The 14,304-nt window shown below is 52.3% G+C and overlaps 3 protein-coding genes across 4 annotated transcripts, besides 8 other annotated features; 1 reads left to right on the top strand and 2 right to left on the bottom strand.

Moving 5' to 3' along the window:
• The first annotated feature begins 4,129 nt into the window (after positions 1 to 4,129).
• Positions 4,130 to 7,203: a mobile genetic element.
• Positions 4,341 to 4,412: a tandem repeat.
• Positions 4,412 to 4,434: a tandem repeat.
• On the top strand, positions 4,951 to 5,472 carry EKO05_0005746 (uncharacterized protein; the record flags this gene model as incomplete). The annotated part of the gene is made up of 1 exon (XM_059636660.1): positions 4,951 to 5,472. One exon carries the CDS (start codon positions 4,951 to 4,953, stop codon positions 5,470 to 5,472), a length of 522 nt encoding a protein of 173 aa, XP_059492643.1.
• Positions 6,915 to 6,990: a tandem repeat.
• Positions 7,204 to 7,228: a tandem repeat.
• Positions 7,229 to 7,621: a mobile genetic element.
• Positions 7,622 to 7,717: 96 nt separating this feature from the next.
• On the bottom strand, positions 7,718 to 9,710 carry EKO05_0005747 (uncharacterized protein; the record flags this gene model as incomplete). 2 transcript variants are annotated; one of them, XM_038939795.1, is made up of 4 exons in its annotated part: positions 7,718 to 7,860; positions 8,118 to 8,158; positions 8,210 to 9,277; positions 9,373 to 9,710. In XM_038939795.1, the coding sequence occupies 4 exons, from the start codon at positions 9,708 to 9,710 to the stop codon at positions 7,718 to 7,720; spliced, it is 1,590 nt and encodes a 529-aa protein (XP_038798765.1). The 2 variants fall into 2 exon arrangements, with proteins under 2 accessions (XP_038798765.1, XP_059492644.1); XM_059636661.1 differs by having other exon boundaries at positions 7,718 to 9,277.
• A 301-nt stretch (positions 9,711 to 10,011) lies between these two features.
• Positions 10,012 to 10,049: a tandem repeat.
• A 662-nt stretch (positions 10,050 to 10,711) lies between these two features.
• On the bottom strand, positions 10,712 to 14,160 carry EKO05_0005748 (Histone acetyltransferase; the record flags this gene model as incomplete). The annotated part of the gene is made up of 5 exons (XM_038939801.1): positions 10,712 to 12,238; positions 12,288 to 13,417; positions 13,471 to 13,518; positions 13,584 to 13,663; positions 13,721 to 14,160. 5 exons carry the CDS (start codon positions 14,158 to 14,160, stop codon positions 10,712 to 10,714), a joined length of 3,225 nt encoding a protein of 1,074 aa, XP_038798766.1.
• Positions 10,733 to 10,791: a tandem repeat.
• Positions 14,161 to 14,304: the final 144 nt, after the last annotated feature.

Raw genomic sequence — 14,304 nt, forward strand, 5'->3', positions numbered from 1 at the left:
TTGCGGCTCGGGACGAACCAGATCACAGGCAGTTCAGTGAGATGCAGCCTTCCATGGAATAAAGCCCAACGGTTCGCACCACCTATGGGCGAGCAGGTAGATGCGATGCGCCTGCGTCGTTGGTGACGCCGCAGAGCTTTGTCGAAGCCTGAACCAAGGTTGAGCTTGCGCACACTCGTCTCCTCCGCGGCAAAAATTCACCAACACTCCCACTCTGGGTTCCGGGCCACACCCACACGACGGCCAGCGTGTTCTTCAGTGAGGTTTGCGATGTCTGAGGTGAATATACATGAGGTCCTAGGAGTTTGTGATCCAGCACATGGACCAGCCAGACGGCTCCTTCTGGCAGTGGAGGAGGAAACGGAGGGCCTGATGTTGCTTGAAGCTGCTCGGCTGCGGAACCGAACCGTGGTAGAGGTGTAAGTTAGGGCCTGGGGACAATGGTGGGTGGCCGTTGGAAGGTTCTCCCGCGAAATAGCGCAATGCAGACAGAACAGGGACCAAGGGGAGGCGTGAGCGTAGGCGCAAGTCGTATGCAGTGCAGGTGATGCACGGTGAGTGTGAAGGGCGAGGGGCAGTGAGAAGTATGAGGCTCACTCTCGGCTACAGCAGCGACCAGCTTGAAGAGGAAATATTGCACTTGATAGCTGAGTTGCAAAGACACCTCCTAGTAGTTTGAGCCGGGGCCCTCCGCAGTCGTCCTATGGCCTTGCGCGAGGGCTGCCAGACGCGAAGCCGGGTCGCCGCTTTGACTCTAGTCTAAAAGTTCAACGGGCGCCGAGCTGCTTGAACGCCACGGGGGATCTTTCGATCTCCGACTAGTGACTTTCGTTCGATGCCAGTTTCGGCGAGCTAGCAGAGATGCAAAGGCGGCGTCGAGTATGGCAGGGAACCTCCGTGCATAGGTCGGCGTCAGGCCCTGGTCGTTTTGGCTCTCGTCCTGGCTACGGTGGCCGTTACCCTTTCACTTTCTCTCGAAATTCTGAGTTTGACGGTCGGATGGCCAGTGGCGCTTACTTGAAGTTTCGCTGTGCTATCTTGCGCGGCGTGAACCGAGCCTGTCTAGAGTTCCGTCTTGATCGTCTTGAATCGCAATGGTGGAGTTGGCGATGAAATCGAAACGAGCAGCCGCTTTCCCCTGGCGGCGCATGCGTGAAGGTGAAATAGGGCGCAAAGGTGGGAAGAAAAGTGTAAGCTGGGGAAGCTACTAACCAACCGCTGCATATGACCAATGATGCTGCCCGCTCAGAAAGCGTCGAGTGTTGACCGTCTCCGGCCAAGCTGACTTCGCAAGATACCCAGTGGTTGCACTTAGCAACCAAGTGTTTAGAGACGTTGGTCGTTTAGAGAGCGAACTGCGCTAGCGCGCAGACTGATTGACCAGCAAGATAACACAAGGTCTACGAGACGCAAGCTGTGCCTCGATCGAAAGTCACTCCCAGGCTCTCAAGGATACTAACGTCACAGTCGAAGCGATGGCCGGGGCCCTGGGCGTGTGCGCATACCGGGTGCAACCTCAAGCGCGTATGTAACTAGACAGCCCTAGGAGTTTAGCCTTTAGCCTTTATGGCTATCGTTCAGAACAGTAAGTATGTTGTTGACTAATGACGTTCAATTCGTGATGCAGGCTATCACCGTCAACCTGCACACTGTACACTGCACACTGTGCACATCCACCACGCGACCGCGAGACACAAACAGCTGTGACTGTCAGTCGAATATCACTCAGTCCCATCGATCCATTTCGTTGCCGCATCAAATGTGGTACAATATCCATCTACGCACATGGCGGCTGGTACACATTGTGACAGCCGTTTCCGGGACCACCTCGAGATTGGACGCTATCGAAAACTACACTGAGAAGCTATGACAGCCATGGCATGTCATGTCACACAGCAGACGATGGCAACGGTATAGAGCAGCAACTCTCGCGGTTCTAGGCTGGCTTCGAAACGACCGGATGGCGATGGCGCAGTTCACGAAGCCGGCGCATGACACGATTGTGTTGGGCGGACTGAAAAATGTGAGGCTGACGCTACTGTGGCTTGGGGACAAAGAACAACGACGTTCGAGGCCGCGACGTGTGAGCGAAGAGAAGATCGGCGGTCGCTCTCACGGTGGCTGGAGTTGCCATGCATGAAAAGGCCGCTAGCTGCCCCGTCCGCATACGGTTGAATTCTATGGCATTGCACAACCATCCGCATCCCCTTTAGCATTTTGTCCAGCCACGAATTTCCCGGCAAGATCACTTGCAAAACCCTGATACACCATGGCATATGCATCTGTACCAGCAGGCTTTGCGGAAGGAGACTTTGCCATTTCAGTCATAGCTGTCAATGTTGCTTTCATGATGACAGTATACCAACAGGCCATGAAAACGTGTTCGGGGCTTTGAGCCTGTCTACGTTATCGACCGCCATTTTCTGCAGACCAAGAAGAATGGCATTTACATGCTACCACGAGCAGTCTTTGCATGATATATGCATTACTTGACGAAGGCTACATACGTTTATAACCGCCCAATATCGACAAGCAGAGCTCTCACGCAGAGGCGGTACCAAGGCATTCAATAATGACAGAGCATCTATGCTTCGAAAGTTGCCGATGTGATCTGGGGGTTTTGCAGAAAACGCCATACAAGCGGTATTCGATACGAAGTCCGGCTAGCGACCTACCGGGAAAGTCGCAGTATGCGGGCATCTTTTCACGGCGTTGATAATCGGCAAAAGTCGTCTCTTTTACCAACCTCTCCAAGGTCATGACACAACGATCTGTTCTTGCTAGAGTCTATGTTTACATGGCTCTACGATTGCGGGCCATCATGATTGAACAATGGGCCTGGCCTGCATTGCCTCGATCTAAAAACGGGGATCTCTATTCAAACACCGGACGTGTTATGAGTGGTTTTAGAAGCTCTCAAATACGCGTCTCTTCCTTTCTCCGATTGCTACTTCTCGTCTGGCCGACCTGATGACCATTTGCAATAATTGGCCACGACGCTCAAGCTAACAATGATCCTTGACTAACTAGATAGGCTTTGCAATACGATAGCATACGCTCGTACGATGCACGTTTCGAGATCTAGCGAAATGGAATCCATCTCGCAAACGTCTTATGAGCTAACGCGAGATGAGCACGTCATAGCAGATGGTGCATATCTGGCCAAGGCCTCTTCTGTGCTACGAAACCAGCGAAAAGACACGAGTTCTCTTTCCACTGCTGCAATGGTGTCCAACCAACTGCCACGAGAAGAGAGTAATAGTGCCGGACCTGAACAAGCTCGTCACCCTCATCTTTCGGACCGATCGTTGGTCGTATACAGCTGTCCAAAGCTAGCGCGTACTGCGTTCATCCGCTCACGTGCTGCAACTTCAAGCTTCAGTGCTAGATTCCCGAACAATCTCCTGAGTCTGGCCACATCGTACCTCACCAACCAACAGACGGCGTCTTGCTGCTTTACCTAGCGATATCACCGAATGGACCGGCACTATCTTGATAGGAGCGCTACAACGCAACTGCCTCTACTTTAACATGAACCAGCCAAACGTTTGCTACAACAGCCTTGTGACCTGTCATATATACGAGATTGACTGCCTGGAATGCACAATTGTGGGTCTAGTACGAGCCAAGAAGAGGCTTCCCACATGCCTGTCGTCACTGGTTACACGACGATACGCTAGCTTGAGACAAAGACAATCTGCATGGTCAGTTCTGAGCAAACTTGAGGTCTCGATAGCCTGATTTATCGTATGAGTCGGCTCAGCTTGAAACGAACACACGCTGAGCAAAGCACGCTACGGGCCTACTCAGTGCTGGCGCGACGATGGGTCGTATGATAAAGATCATCGTGAATAGGAGGGGCAGATTGCTCAGATCGATCGAACTAACACTTGAACAATCGTGTGAAGCTTCCTGTTCTTACACCATGAGATCGATGGAGTCCATTGCCTTCTCTCCATGCCAGTCACGTCATGCTTCAACACCCCGCTCATGGTACCGTGGTTCACAACACATCTCAACAAATGCGGAAATGCCGCGCAGCCCCGGGGGATCAAGCTTGACCGATGGCGCACAAAACGCGAGATGTACACGCTACCACCAATTGAGCTCCCTTACCGCGGGGCACCGGGAGTTGTTAACGTGCACCCCCATATATGGTAACGTACGCCCCCATAAGGCAGCCAAGACGCGCCGCCTCGCCCGAGTGCCCGAAATAGCTTAATTACTATACAAATATAGCTGTTAGAGCGTTTTGCCAAAGGTGATACGTCTTACATAACTTTTGTGACGCTTAACGCGACGTTTGACGCCTCATCTGAGGCCTCATCAACGCGTCAGCCATCTCTATCTCTATCTCTATCTTGTTGTTGTTATCATCGACGCTATTGCCATCTCTATCGCCATCTCTATCTTGTTGTTGTTGTTGTTATTATTAACGCTATCGCCATGCCTCCGTTGTCGTTGTCGTCGTCGCCGCCGCCAGCGGCCTAGGGCGCACAATTGTACTCGCCGTCGCGATTGCCGTCCCCTGGCGATTGGGGTGTTTCGGATGAGGATTCTGTCGTCTCGCGGCTGTCACGGCCAGCAACACCAGCGTCTAGTGTTGCTGGAGAGAGTACTGCTGTTAGCGACGCGTTGGGTGAAGAAGAGGACAGGTCAGAGACTCCTAGCGATCACAACAACGCTGGAGATATTGTACCTGGTCGCACGGTCCGTCGACGCGCCTATAGAGCTCGAAAACGTTAACGCCGCAACCCACTAGTCGCTGAAGTAGACCTTAATGGGTTGTGGGATAACACTCTGTACAAACTCCGAGACCATGAGCCGCCTCTAGAGGCCTCGTACGAGACCCTAGATGACGCAGAAGCTGCAGTGCTTCAATGGGCGAAGGACTACGGTGTCTTATATAGGCGTGATAAATGGTCAAGAGGAGGACGTTACCGTCTACGGATGGCTTGCAGCAACGCTGGGCGACGTAAGATACTATCAAAGAGAGTTAATAATAGTAACAGTGCAGTTAAGCGTTGCGGAGCTGCTAGCACGCGTACTAACTGTCCAATGGCGTTTTGGCTGGCTGCTGATGATGGCGGAAACCTAGAGACGTCAGTTTGGAGAGTCCTACACATGGAAGAGCGCAAATTGTGTATACACAACCATCCTCCTGTTAAGGACAGGTTTGTCTTTGCTCGGAACAGAAGAGAGACAAGAGAGCTTACCAACGAGGAGCGGGTAACTGTTGTCTCTATTATCCAGAGCTCTAGAGGGGCTGCACCCGCCCTCAGCGCGATCAAGGCAGCATTTCTAGGACAAAGTTGGACACGGCAAGACGTCCGCAACAAGTATCGGAAGGCCTTAAGGATGAAGCTAGGCATAAAAACAAAGGTGGAGCAGTTGGTGCTAGAGATGGATGAGTGTGGGTGGTGGCATCAGTATGTGCAATCTTACGATATTTCCATAGTGTTAAGGATCTAATATTGAAACGGTGGCCTCTAATTGGCTGGATTGCGCGCGCACGGTTGCTGCACGGACTCTGCACAGTCGCCGCACGGGCCAAAAACAACTAACGATATATCAGAATAGAGGTTAACGTGCAACAACATATTAAATTTCTCCTCATAATTGCCCCTGAATGCCTCACGAACTTTAAGAAGTTACTAGACGTCCTCCTCTTCGACTGCACCTTTAAGACAAACAAATACAGCATACTAATACTTAATTTAGTAGGCTTAAACAGCAATAATTGTACAAACCACCTTGGGGTTGTCCTTATACGTTAAAAGGATAAGCCAGCATTTTAATAGGTTTTTAACCAGTTACACGAGCTGTTTAATACAGAGGGTATTAATGTACGCCTGTTTATTACAGACAACAACCTAGCTGCCATTAACGCGCTTAATTTAGTGTTTAATTGGCCTAAGATTGTTATGTGTAGATGGCACATGAACAAGGACGTCCTCAGCTACGTTAGGCAGGTCTTAACAACTCAGTTTGGCCGTTGTTGTGAAGGGACAAGATGGGTGGATACAGAGAGTACGCTGACGTTTACAGAGCTCTATTACAAGACTCTATACTTAAAAACAGAGGAGGAATACAAGCTCAACTTTGCTGCTATTAAAAAACTCTCCCCAGCCGCCTATGGGTACCTCAATTGATACTAGTTTGGCTACCACAAAGACAAGCTTGTTGACTACTAGGTAAACCAGAACCTCCATTATGACCTCCTTGCAACGAGCAAGGTTGAAGGAGCACACCGGGTTATTAAATTATGGCTTAATAGCAGCACTACTGACGTACTTTAGTTGTTTTATAAGCTTAAATCATTGTACACAGAGCAATTAGAGCACCTTAACTACCTTAATTCTATGCAGAATCGAGGTATCCGAGCTGATTGCCAGCACCCTATCTTTGCTGGCGTTGTTACTTGGATTACTTGCCACGCGCTGGCTTTGACAGCAAAACAGTACTCTCTTGCCTGCAACGATCTGCGACTCCGCGACTCTATAAACTACCAATTGAAGCCCTGTACAGGCACTTATACACAGTCGCTTAGCATGCCTTATTGGCACAGGCTTGCTGCAATATTAGAGCGATTGGGCTCGCTACAACCTAGCGATTTTGACCTACACTGGTAGGTTGATCGCTCACAATCTATAACAACACAATCTGCAACAATTCTGCTGCTATCAAGACCTCTAGAGCCTCGTGTTGAGCGTCAAAAACGCAACGAGGCTCGCCGCCACACAGCTGGCTCAGGCAGACGAGGTAATCGTCGCGATCCATCGCTATTTGAGCGGCTTGATGGCAATATACCCAGTGCCTCAGCGCTAACCCAGGCGCTGATGCCGCGCCGGATGGACCTAGTACAAGCAATACCTGCTGAGAATCTTATAGTAATCAGCTCACAACTAGTAAATCCATCGCCAGCGCCTCGCTAGCCGCCGCGGCAGCAACCTCATCCATCGCCAACGCCTCGCCAGCTGCTGCGGCAGCAACCTCACTTTGCAACGCCTCCGCTGTGGCAGCAGCCTCACTTTGCAACGCCTCCGCCGTCGTATGGGCACCTAAGCCATCAACCGCTGCCACCGATGGCTTACAATCCTCTCTACCTGCCCCAACAACCTCACAACAACGCGCAGATAGCGCCTCTGGGCAGCTACTTTCAGCACCCATCGCGACAATTGGCAGATCAAACGCAGTACTGGGCGCCGCCGCCGCCGCCGCCGCCGCCAGCGACGTCTATCACCATCAACAACACCATAAACAACGTAGTTGACTACGACGATAGCTTCAGATTTGCAGTGCCAGCGCGGAGCTATGGCTGGGCAGGGCAGTCAAATCTATACAACGGGCAGTAGATAGATAATTGTCAAATCAACCCAACGGGCAGATAGATAGTCATCAAAATTGGCGTCAAAAATTGACTCACCCACACCAACATGCATCAAGGATGACTAGGATCGCGATCGGCAGGTAAACAACGACGCGTGCGCGTCTGGGCTTGGTGGCAATACCATACAATACAGATGTGCCGGGGTCCCTGGCTGCCTTGCAGCCGAATCTAGCCCACATAGGCTTATGGGGGCGTACGTTACCATATATGGGGGTGCACGTTAACAACTCCCCGGGGCACCGCTTCCCCCATTGCTCGATAGCGGGGAACAACGCGCCTGCATGAAGCTTCAAATTCATGCTCACATCTTTTCCAGATGTCTTATGCTCATGACTTTGATTTCTCCAGACGAATAATGAGCTTATCACCCTTTGGAGGGGCAGTGTAGGAATCCGACTGCTCAATACCGGTATCATCGACAACGAGCGTGCTATAAGTCGAATAGAGCGCAGCGACAATGTACTTCATCTCTGGATCGGTGTCAGCACAACATTTCGCATGCCTTTCCTTGTCGACGATGTTCGCCGCTGCCGCGTCTCCACCTTGATTACCCCGAGGAGCCGGTGGTATTAATCAGGCCAATCAGCCACCAATATGGACAAGACGGCCCCGGTCAACAATCCTCTTCAAGACTTCATGCCGCGAAAATGCAAAACACGGCACACAAGGGAAGAAATATCAGGCTCATTGGGCAGACAGAGCTGAGAGAGGGATATTGTACACTTACGGTATACCGCCAGATGGGAGCCCACGCACATTCGTCCACCACTACAAGTTATAAGTCTAGGAAGCACGCAGGAGTCAAGGGTATATACTGACCTGCCGAAAGGCCAGAACCATCGGCTCTCCATATCTTTTCGCCTCTCCCCGTCAACTTTCTGCATGTCCAGCCATCGCTCCGGCCGCCACTCGTTGGCGCGCTCGTACACACTCTCGTTCTGATGCAGTAGCCCTGCACTCGCGCTGACTCTCACTCCACCGGGCACGAAGTACTCTCCATTTGGGCCCAGATGGTAGCCTTGTGGCGGCGTGAATCGGGGCTGAGGACCTGGAATCGCCGAATGAAGGCGCAGTGTCTCCCAGATGACAGCGTGTAAGACTGGGAGCGCATCCAAGGCCTTTGGATCGGGCAGCTCGGGTGACGACGGGGCCACGAGTCGCGGCGAGAGCGTTTGTAGTTCCTGTTGCAGTCGACACTGGATCTCTATGTGTGTAGAGAGCTCGTGAACGACATAGGTTAGCGTAATACCAGAGGTGTCAAAGCCAGCTGCAAGATGGTCAAGCACCTCACTCGCAACGACAGACTGTAGCTCTGTATCGCCCACATCGTTCTTCTTAGCCTCCTTTACTATGGCGGTTGAGAGCTGCTGGTACACCGAGGGCACATCCTCTATCTTCACCTCGCCCTGTTGCACCACGTCGGCAGCACTGTCACACATCTTCCTCGTCCACTTTTCGATCTCTGCGTTCGCCCCATCAACCCATCTCGGCGACATGCTGATACCGAGCCATTTGTTCAGAAAACCCGTCAGCTGCGGAAACTCTTGTGGCCAAAACGTATAAGAGCGACGAGAGTTGTAAAGATCCAGAAACCACGCTAACTGCTCTGGATGGTCGATCAAATTCGAGCCCGCCTTCAGCCCGAAGATATAAGATGTGACAATGTCCATGGTGCTTGCGTTCAACAAGCTCGATGCCTCGAACACGCCCTCTTCGCCGGAGTACAAGGATGCAAGACGTGGAAGCAGTCTTTGGTACAGTATCGCTGACATCTGGGCTTGCAACGCAGGCGATGCATTAACGACAGATTTGCTGTAGATGTTGCTCAACATACGCTTCCTTGCTGAATGCGGCTTGTTGAGACCAGTGGAGAACATGTTGTGAATTCTGTATACCCATCAGCCCTTCTATCCTCAACTCGTAATGTTAAACACTTGACAGGTCTAGATAAACGCGTATCCATAGGTCAAACGAACACGTACCCAAAATTCGTAAAGAATCCATACCAATTATACCCACTCTTCGCATCTCTCTTCTCAAAGCCCCCCGCATACACATCCCTAATACCACCTTGCACACAATTCACACTGACCTCTTTCGGCCCCAGACACACAATCGGCCCCAGCCGCTCATGCGCTTCCTTGAGCGTAGCATTCTCGACTCTCCGCCACCGAACCGACGACATCCATAGACTCGTAAGCGGCGCAAGGAGATGCGCGGCAGGGATCTTGCGCACGGGATTGCGCAGATAGCGCACCAGCACTTGCAGGAGCAAGAGCAGCGGCGCGAGCCACAGCAGCGTTGAAAGAGGGAGGAGCATCGCAGTCCAGTACAGTGACAGAATCACCTGAGCACCCAGGTTCCAGGTAAAAAAAAAAAGAAAGGAAGAGGAGACGAAGAAGCAAGCAGCCGTGCAATGCAGGTACAAGCAGTTGATGTCGTCGCGTGTATAGCTAGCTCCTAGATAGATAATCTCTCCCCTTGCCGCCCCCATGCAGATCGTGACTAACACAACGCTTGATAGGGCGCAGACAAGGCGCGTAGCAACGTGTTGCCATCCATCATCCAACAAGCATGGCGTAGCGCGTCTCCACGAGAACCCAACCCCGCAAAATGCACATCTTTCCTTATCTTTGCCTGGATTCCTTATCCTTATCCTGGCCTGGTCCCGCTCTTTGTCAGTGCGTTTGCCGTCAACAGCCGGCCGAGGAGGAGCGCTAGCGTTGAGCCTCATTCGAGCGTACACAACAACAAAGTAAGCAAGCCCAGCCGAGCGAGATTCAAGAGCGCTGCGTTGTTGAGATGAGATGAGGCGAGGCTGTCACATTGAAGAGGAGGGGTGAAAGTGACGAGTATCGTACTGTATGCACCTTTCCCACACCCCGGTCGTCTGCCTGGCACATTTTGTTTGCCGCGTTGTACGACGCTGATGCTGTGTCAGGTACCAAGGGGGTGTGATGCGGGTGCGAGCGAAAGTAGACAACAGCATGTTGTGACGCGAGGCTATTTCTGAGGTGCGGGACGTTGGCCCCCTAGACGTAGGTACACTGCATGTCCCTGATCTGCTGTGACAGCTGCACGCAAAACGCGTTTGTCCAGGCACATATTTTGACATTGAAGACGCATTAGGTGTATGTCTCCGAACCAACTCCGTCTCGACATGCGAGTCCCAAGGTATCTCCTTAAGTGCGTCAAGTAGAAGAAGCTAGTGATACAAAGCCCAACCCGAGTTGACAACGGGGTGGGCTTCATCAAAGAAGATGCCCAAAAACGCCTGTCGCTACAATCAAAATCATCTCCCCTAGCAACGCGGGAAACGTGCTATGTCTCCGCCATGACAATATCGTCATCTTCCTCACCCTCCGCATCAACGTCCATCTCTTCTTCAGCTTCGTCATCATAGTCGCCGTCCGCATCTATGTCTTCGAGCTCCTCCCGTTCTTCTTCAACTGGCATCACCTTACCCTTGCCCTTGCTCCTGCTATCGTTGTTGATGACGACTCGGGGACTGCCCCCAGAACTGGCCGAGCTTCTTGTACTTCTCCTGCCATTTGTGATTACTGCCTTGACAGCGCCACCTTCCTCTAGATCATCACCATTTGTGACGCTCTCGCCAAGCCTGCTTCGTGTGCGTCGGACAGATACAGTGCCGGGCGTTTTTGCACCATTTCGTGTAGGCGAATCTCTCCGTGAGCGTATTGGAGACAGCTGAATCCTCGAGACAGGCGCAGTGTGTATTGATAGCGAAGGGTTGCGTACTCTATTCGGTGTACTTGTTCGGCGTCTTGCACCAAAAGGACGTCCAGGTCGGCGCTTTGTGGCAGGCTGTCCGGGAACGGGCGGGAAGATCTCGTAGCGCGTAGGTGGGATCGCAGGCTCGTTACTGGCGATCTGAGATCCCGCGAGTGCTATCATGGATCCATTTGCAAGTGGAGTGCCTGTGCTTGGTGGTGCGGGGGAATCATCGTCAACAGAATCTTCGCGAGGGATGTCAGGCCCTAGATCAGGTTCGTCTGCAGTGGGACCGGTCTCCTCAAGTGATGTACCGTTCGCTTTCGCAACGATGGCATCCATCTGCACGCCCTCCTCGGGCGCAGCCTTCTCGTCCTCGTCGATTTCGTCACGTTGCTGGACTGTCTGTAATGCCGGCCCATCCTCGTACTGACCGAATCGCCCCATAACGTACGGCGTCCAGACAAGGCACTCTGGTTTAACAGTTGGATTACCGGCTTCGTGGCACTTCTCAATATACTGTCTGAAGTAATTGAGATCTAGCCGGAATGCGTACTTCTTTGTGACAGGGTCACGTACAAGGGCACGCAGACCTTCCAGAGCCGAAACGATATCGTCCGGTGTCATGCCTGTGCGCTCAGATATGGCTGCGACACTTATGGGACCTTTTTGCTCAAGGAGCTCCTCGCAGAGCAGCAACCGCCAGTACTTGCGGTAACTTACAAGACCCATGTCGCTGAGTGGTTTCTCCGGGCTACCAGTTTTCCTCTCCACGCGGGTCAGCAGGTAGGAAAACTCAATTAGGTACTGTCCGTAACCCTTGCGCATATGGATGGGCAGCACAAGAATACAGGACACGTTATTGAGCGAGCTTGGGCGCTTCTCTTTTGAGAAGTAGCCTACAAAATGACATCCGTAGTTATCGTTCTCAGTCATAACATAGAACAAGAAGGGTTCTACATCGTAGTAGAGGGTCTTGGAGCCCAAGAACAACTTGGCGAGTAGACAGAGGTTCTGACAGTAGACGGGGTTCTTGCGGCCGTCGACCTCGAAGAAGGAGTATTTGCCGTCGCGGTAGATCTCGTCGCCAGGGGGGTGCTTAGCCGGACATTTGAGCTAGAGAGTATAAGTGAAAATCTATGAACACTACATTAGGAAGTCTTACCTTGTGCCGCCATGCGACATAGTCCGAGTTCATGTACTTGAGGCAGAACTCGCAGATGTATAAAACACGGTTTTTACTGTATTCCTCGGGGTAAGGGGCAGCGTGCCAGGTCTCAATCTCCCACCCTCCAAAATTGACACACTTGATTTTACTCGCAGCAGCAGCTTGCTTGGACGGCTTAGGAGTTTCGTGATGAGCGTACAGTGCAGTCTGTTTCTCTTTCCAGGCTTCCTCGGCTTTTACACGTGCGTCCTCGAAGCGCTTTCTGTCCGCTTGGGAGGGGTAAGTCTTGGAGGTATCCGCGTCAGCTTCCGACAGAACGCCGCCGTACGGCTTGCTCTTTGTCTCGTCCTCCTTCTCTGTGAAGCCCAAGAACGGCGCAGTGAAGTGGTGTTGGACTGAAGGGTACTGAGCAACTTCAGGTGACTCTCTAGCTGCCTGTGCCGCTCGTCGATTACGTTCGCGTCGTTCTCTGTCTCGCTCTCGTCGCCGCTCTTGTCGTTCTTGCTCCAGTGTCAAGACTTTCTTCTTCGGCTTCTGCGTGACAATCTTCTGCACTTTTTCATTAGCCAGGTGAAAAGCGACAATGAGACTAAGGCCTTGGGACTCCTCTATCCATACGAGGGGTCTCTTGTCCTTTCTCTGGGGCTTTGCAGAGCGACGTGCGCGTGATGATCGGAGACGTGCTCCTTCCTGATCTGAGGCACTATTTTGTGCATCACCATCGGTGTCGTCAACATCTGTCAAGACGTTCTTTGCTGATGGTCTTGGAGAAGATGGTGCAACTGACGGTGCTGCTTCCGACTTCGAGACCTCAGAGGGCCTACGCTTCTTGCGCGACTGCCGTACTGGCGCAGGTGCCGCCACTTCTTCTTCATGCGAGGCTTTGCGTTTTCGTAGCGACCGTGTGCCTTCTGGAGCATCATCAGGAAGAATCAGCTCTTTGAAAATAGAGTGCTTGCTTGGATCTACACCACGAGCCGATGGGAGCAAGTCTCTAGCTAGCCTAGGTACGGACGACAGCCTACGTCGTGTGAGTGTTTCTGAGCTTTTGCGTTTCTCTTCATCCTCTTCATTTTCAATGTGAAGATCGTTTTGAATGCAGGCACTGCAACGCCACTGTTTCGCATCTACAGGCGCCAAGTCAGTCTCACAGAGTGCTTCGTAGAAGTGAGAATCATACCATCTTCGGGGCTAAGCGTGTTAGCGTCGCGGGCGCATTGCCGATGTGCTGCAGGAACAAGTCATATCAGCTTTTGGGGTCTTGACTCAAATTTCGTGGCGAGTGGCACTCACAGTTATCGCCGCACACAACGCAGGAGAGATACTCTTCGTATTCTGGACTCGGGTCGTTCTCTTCGGTCTGGTTGCAGTATCTATGCCAGGTTTAGTTTTCAAACATGTTGGTTTTGATGTTGCTGATCTGGACTCACATGCACACGTTGGGGTCGCTGATGGCAACTTCGGCCTCTGCTTCTTCTTCACTCTCGGCCTGCCAGGGAGCCTCTTCTTCTTCCTCCTCAGAGCTTCCTGATTCGTCATCATCGCTGTAGGTCTTGGCGTCTGATTCAGACTCCCCAACGGCGTCTTGGTCATTATCGTCGTCCTCCTCTTCGTCAGAAGATGCGTTTGTCCGTGTTGCAATCTTGACGGCGCCCACAGCTTCGACCTCGTCGTCATCGACCTCGTCGCCCTCGGCATCCACCTCTGAGCCTTCGGCGTCGGTGGTGTGGCCGTCGGCGTGTGGTGTCTCAGCCGCAGCAGGTTCCTGCTCGTATTGCACATCGTCCATCTCATACTCCCCGTCGGCGTCTATATCGTCTGGTTCGGCGCTGGCAGCTGCCTGGCCCACCAGCCTGCCCGGCTCCGCCATGGCGAAGGAGACAGCGGTTGCCAGTTTGGATACGAGATACGCCAGTGTTGCAGCCCGAGTGCAGTGGAAGCTTTAGATTATTCGGTACATGAGCAGATGTCGCTGTGGGTGTGGTCTCATGTATGGGCGGTGGAGCGCGTTGTG

The sequence above is a fragment of the Ascochyta rabiei genome, chromosome 9 (assembly GCF_004011695.2).
Source record: "Ascochyta rabiei chromosome 9, complete sequence".
NCBI lineage: Eukaryota > Fungi > Ascomycota > Dothideomycetes > Pleosporales > Didymellaceae > Ascochyta > Ascochyta rabiei.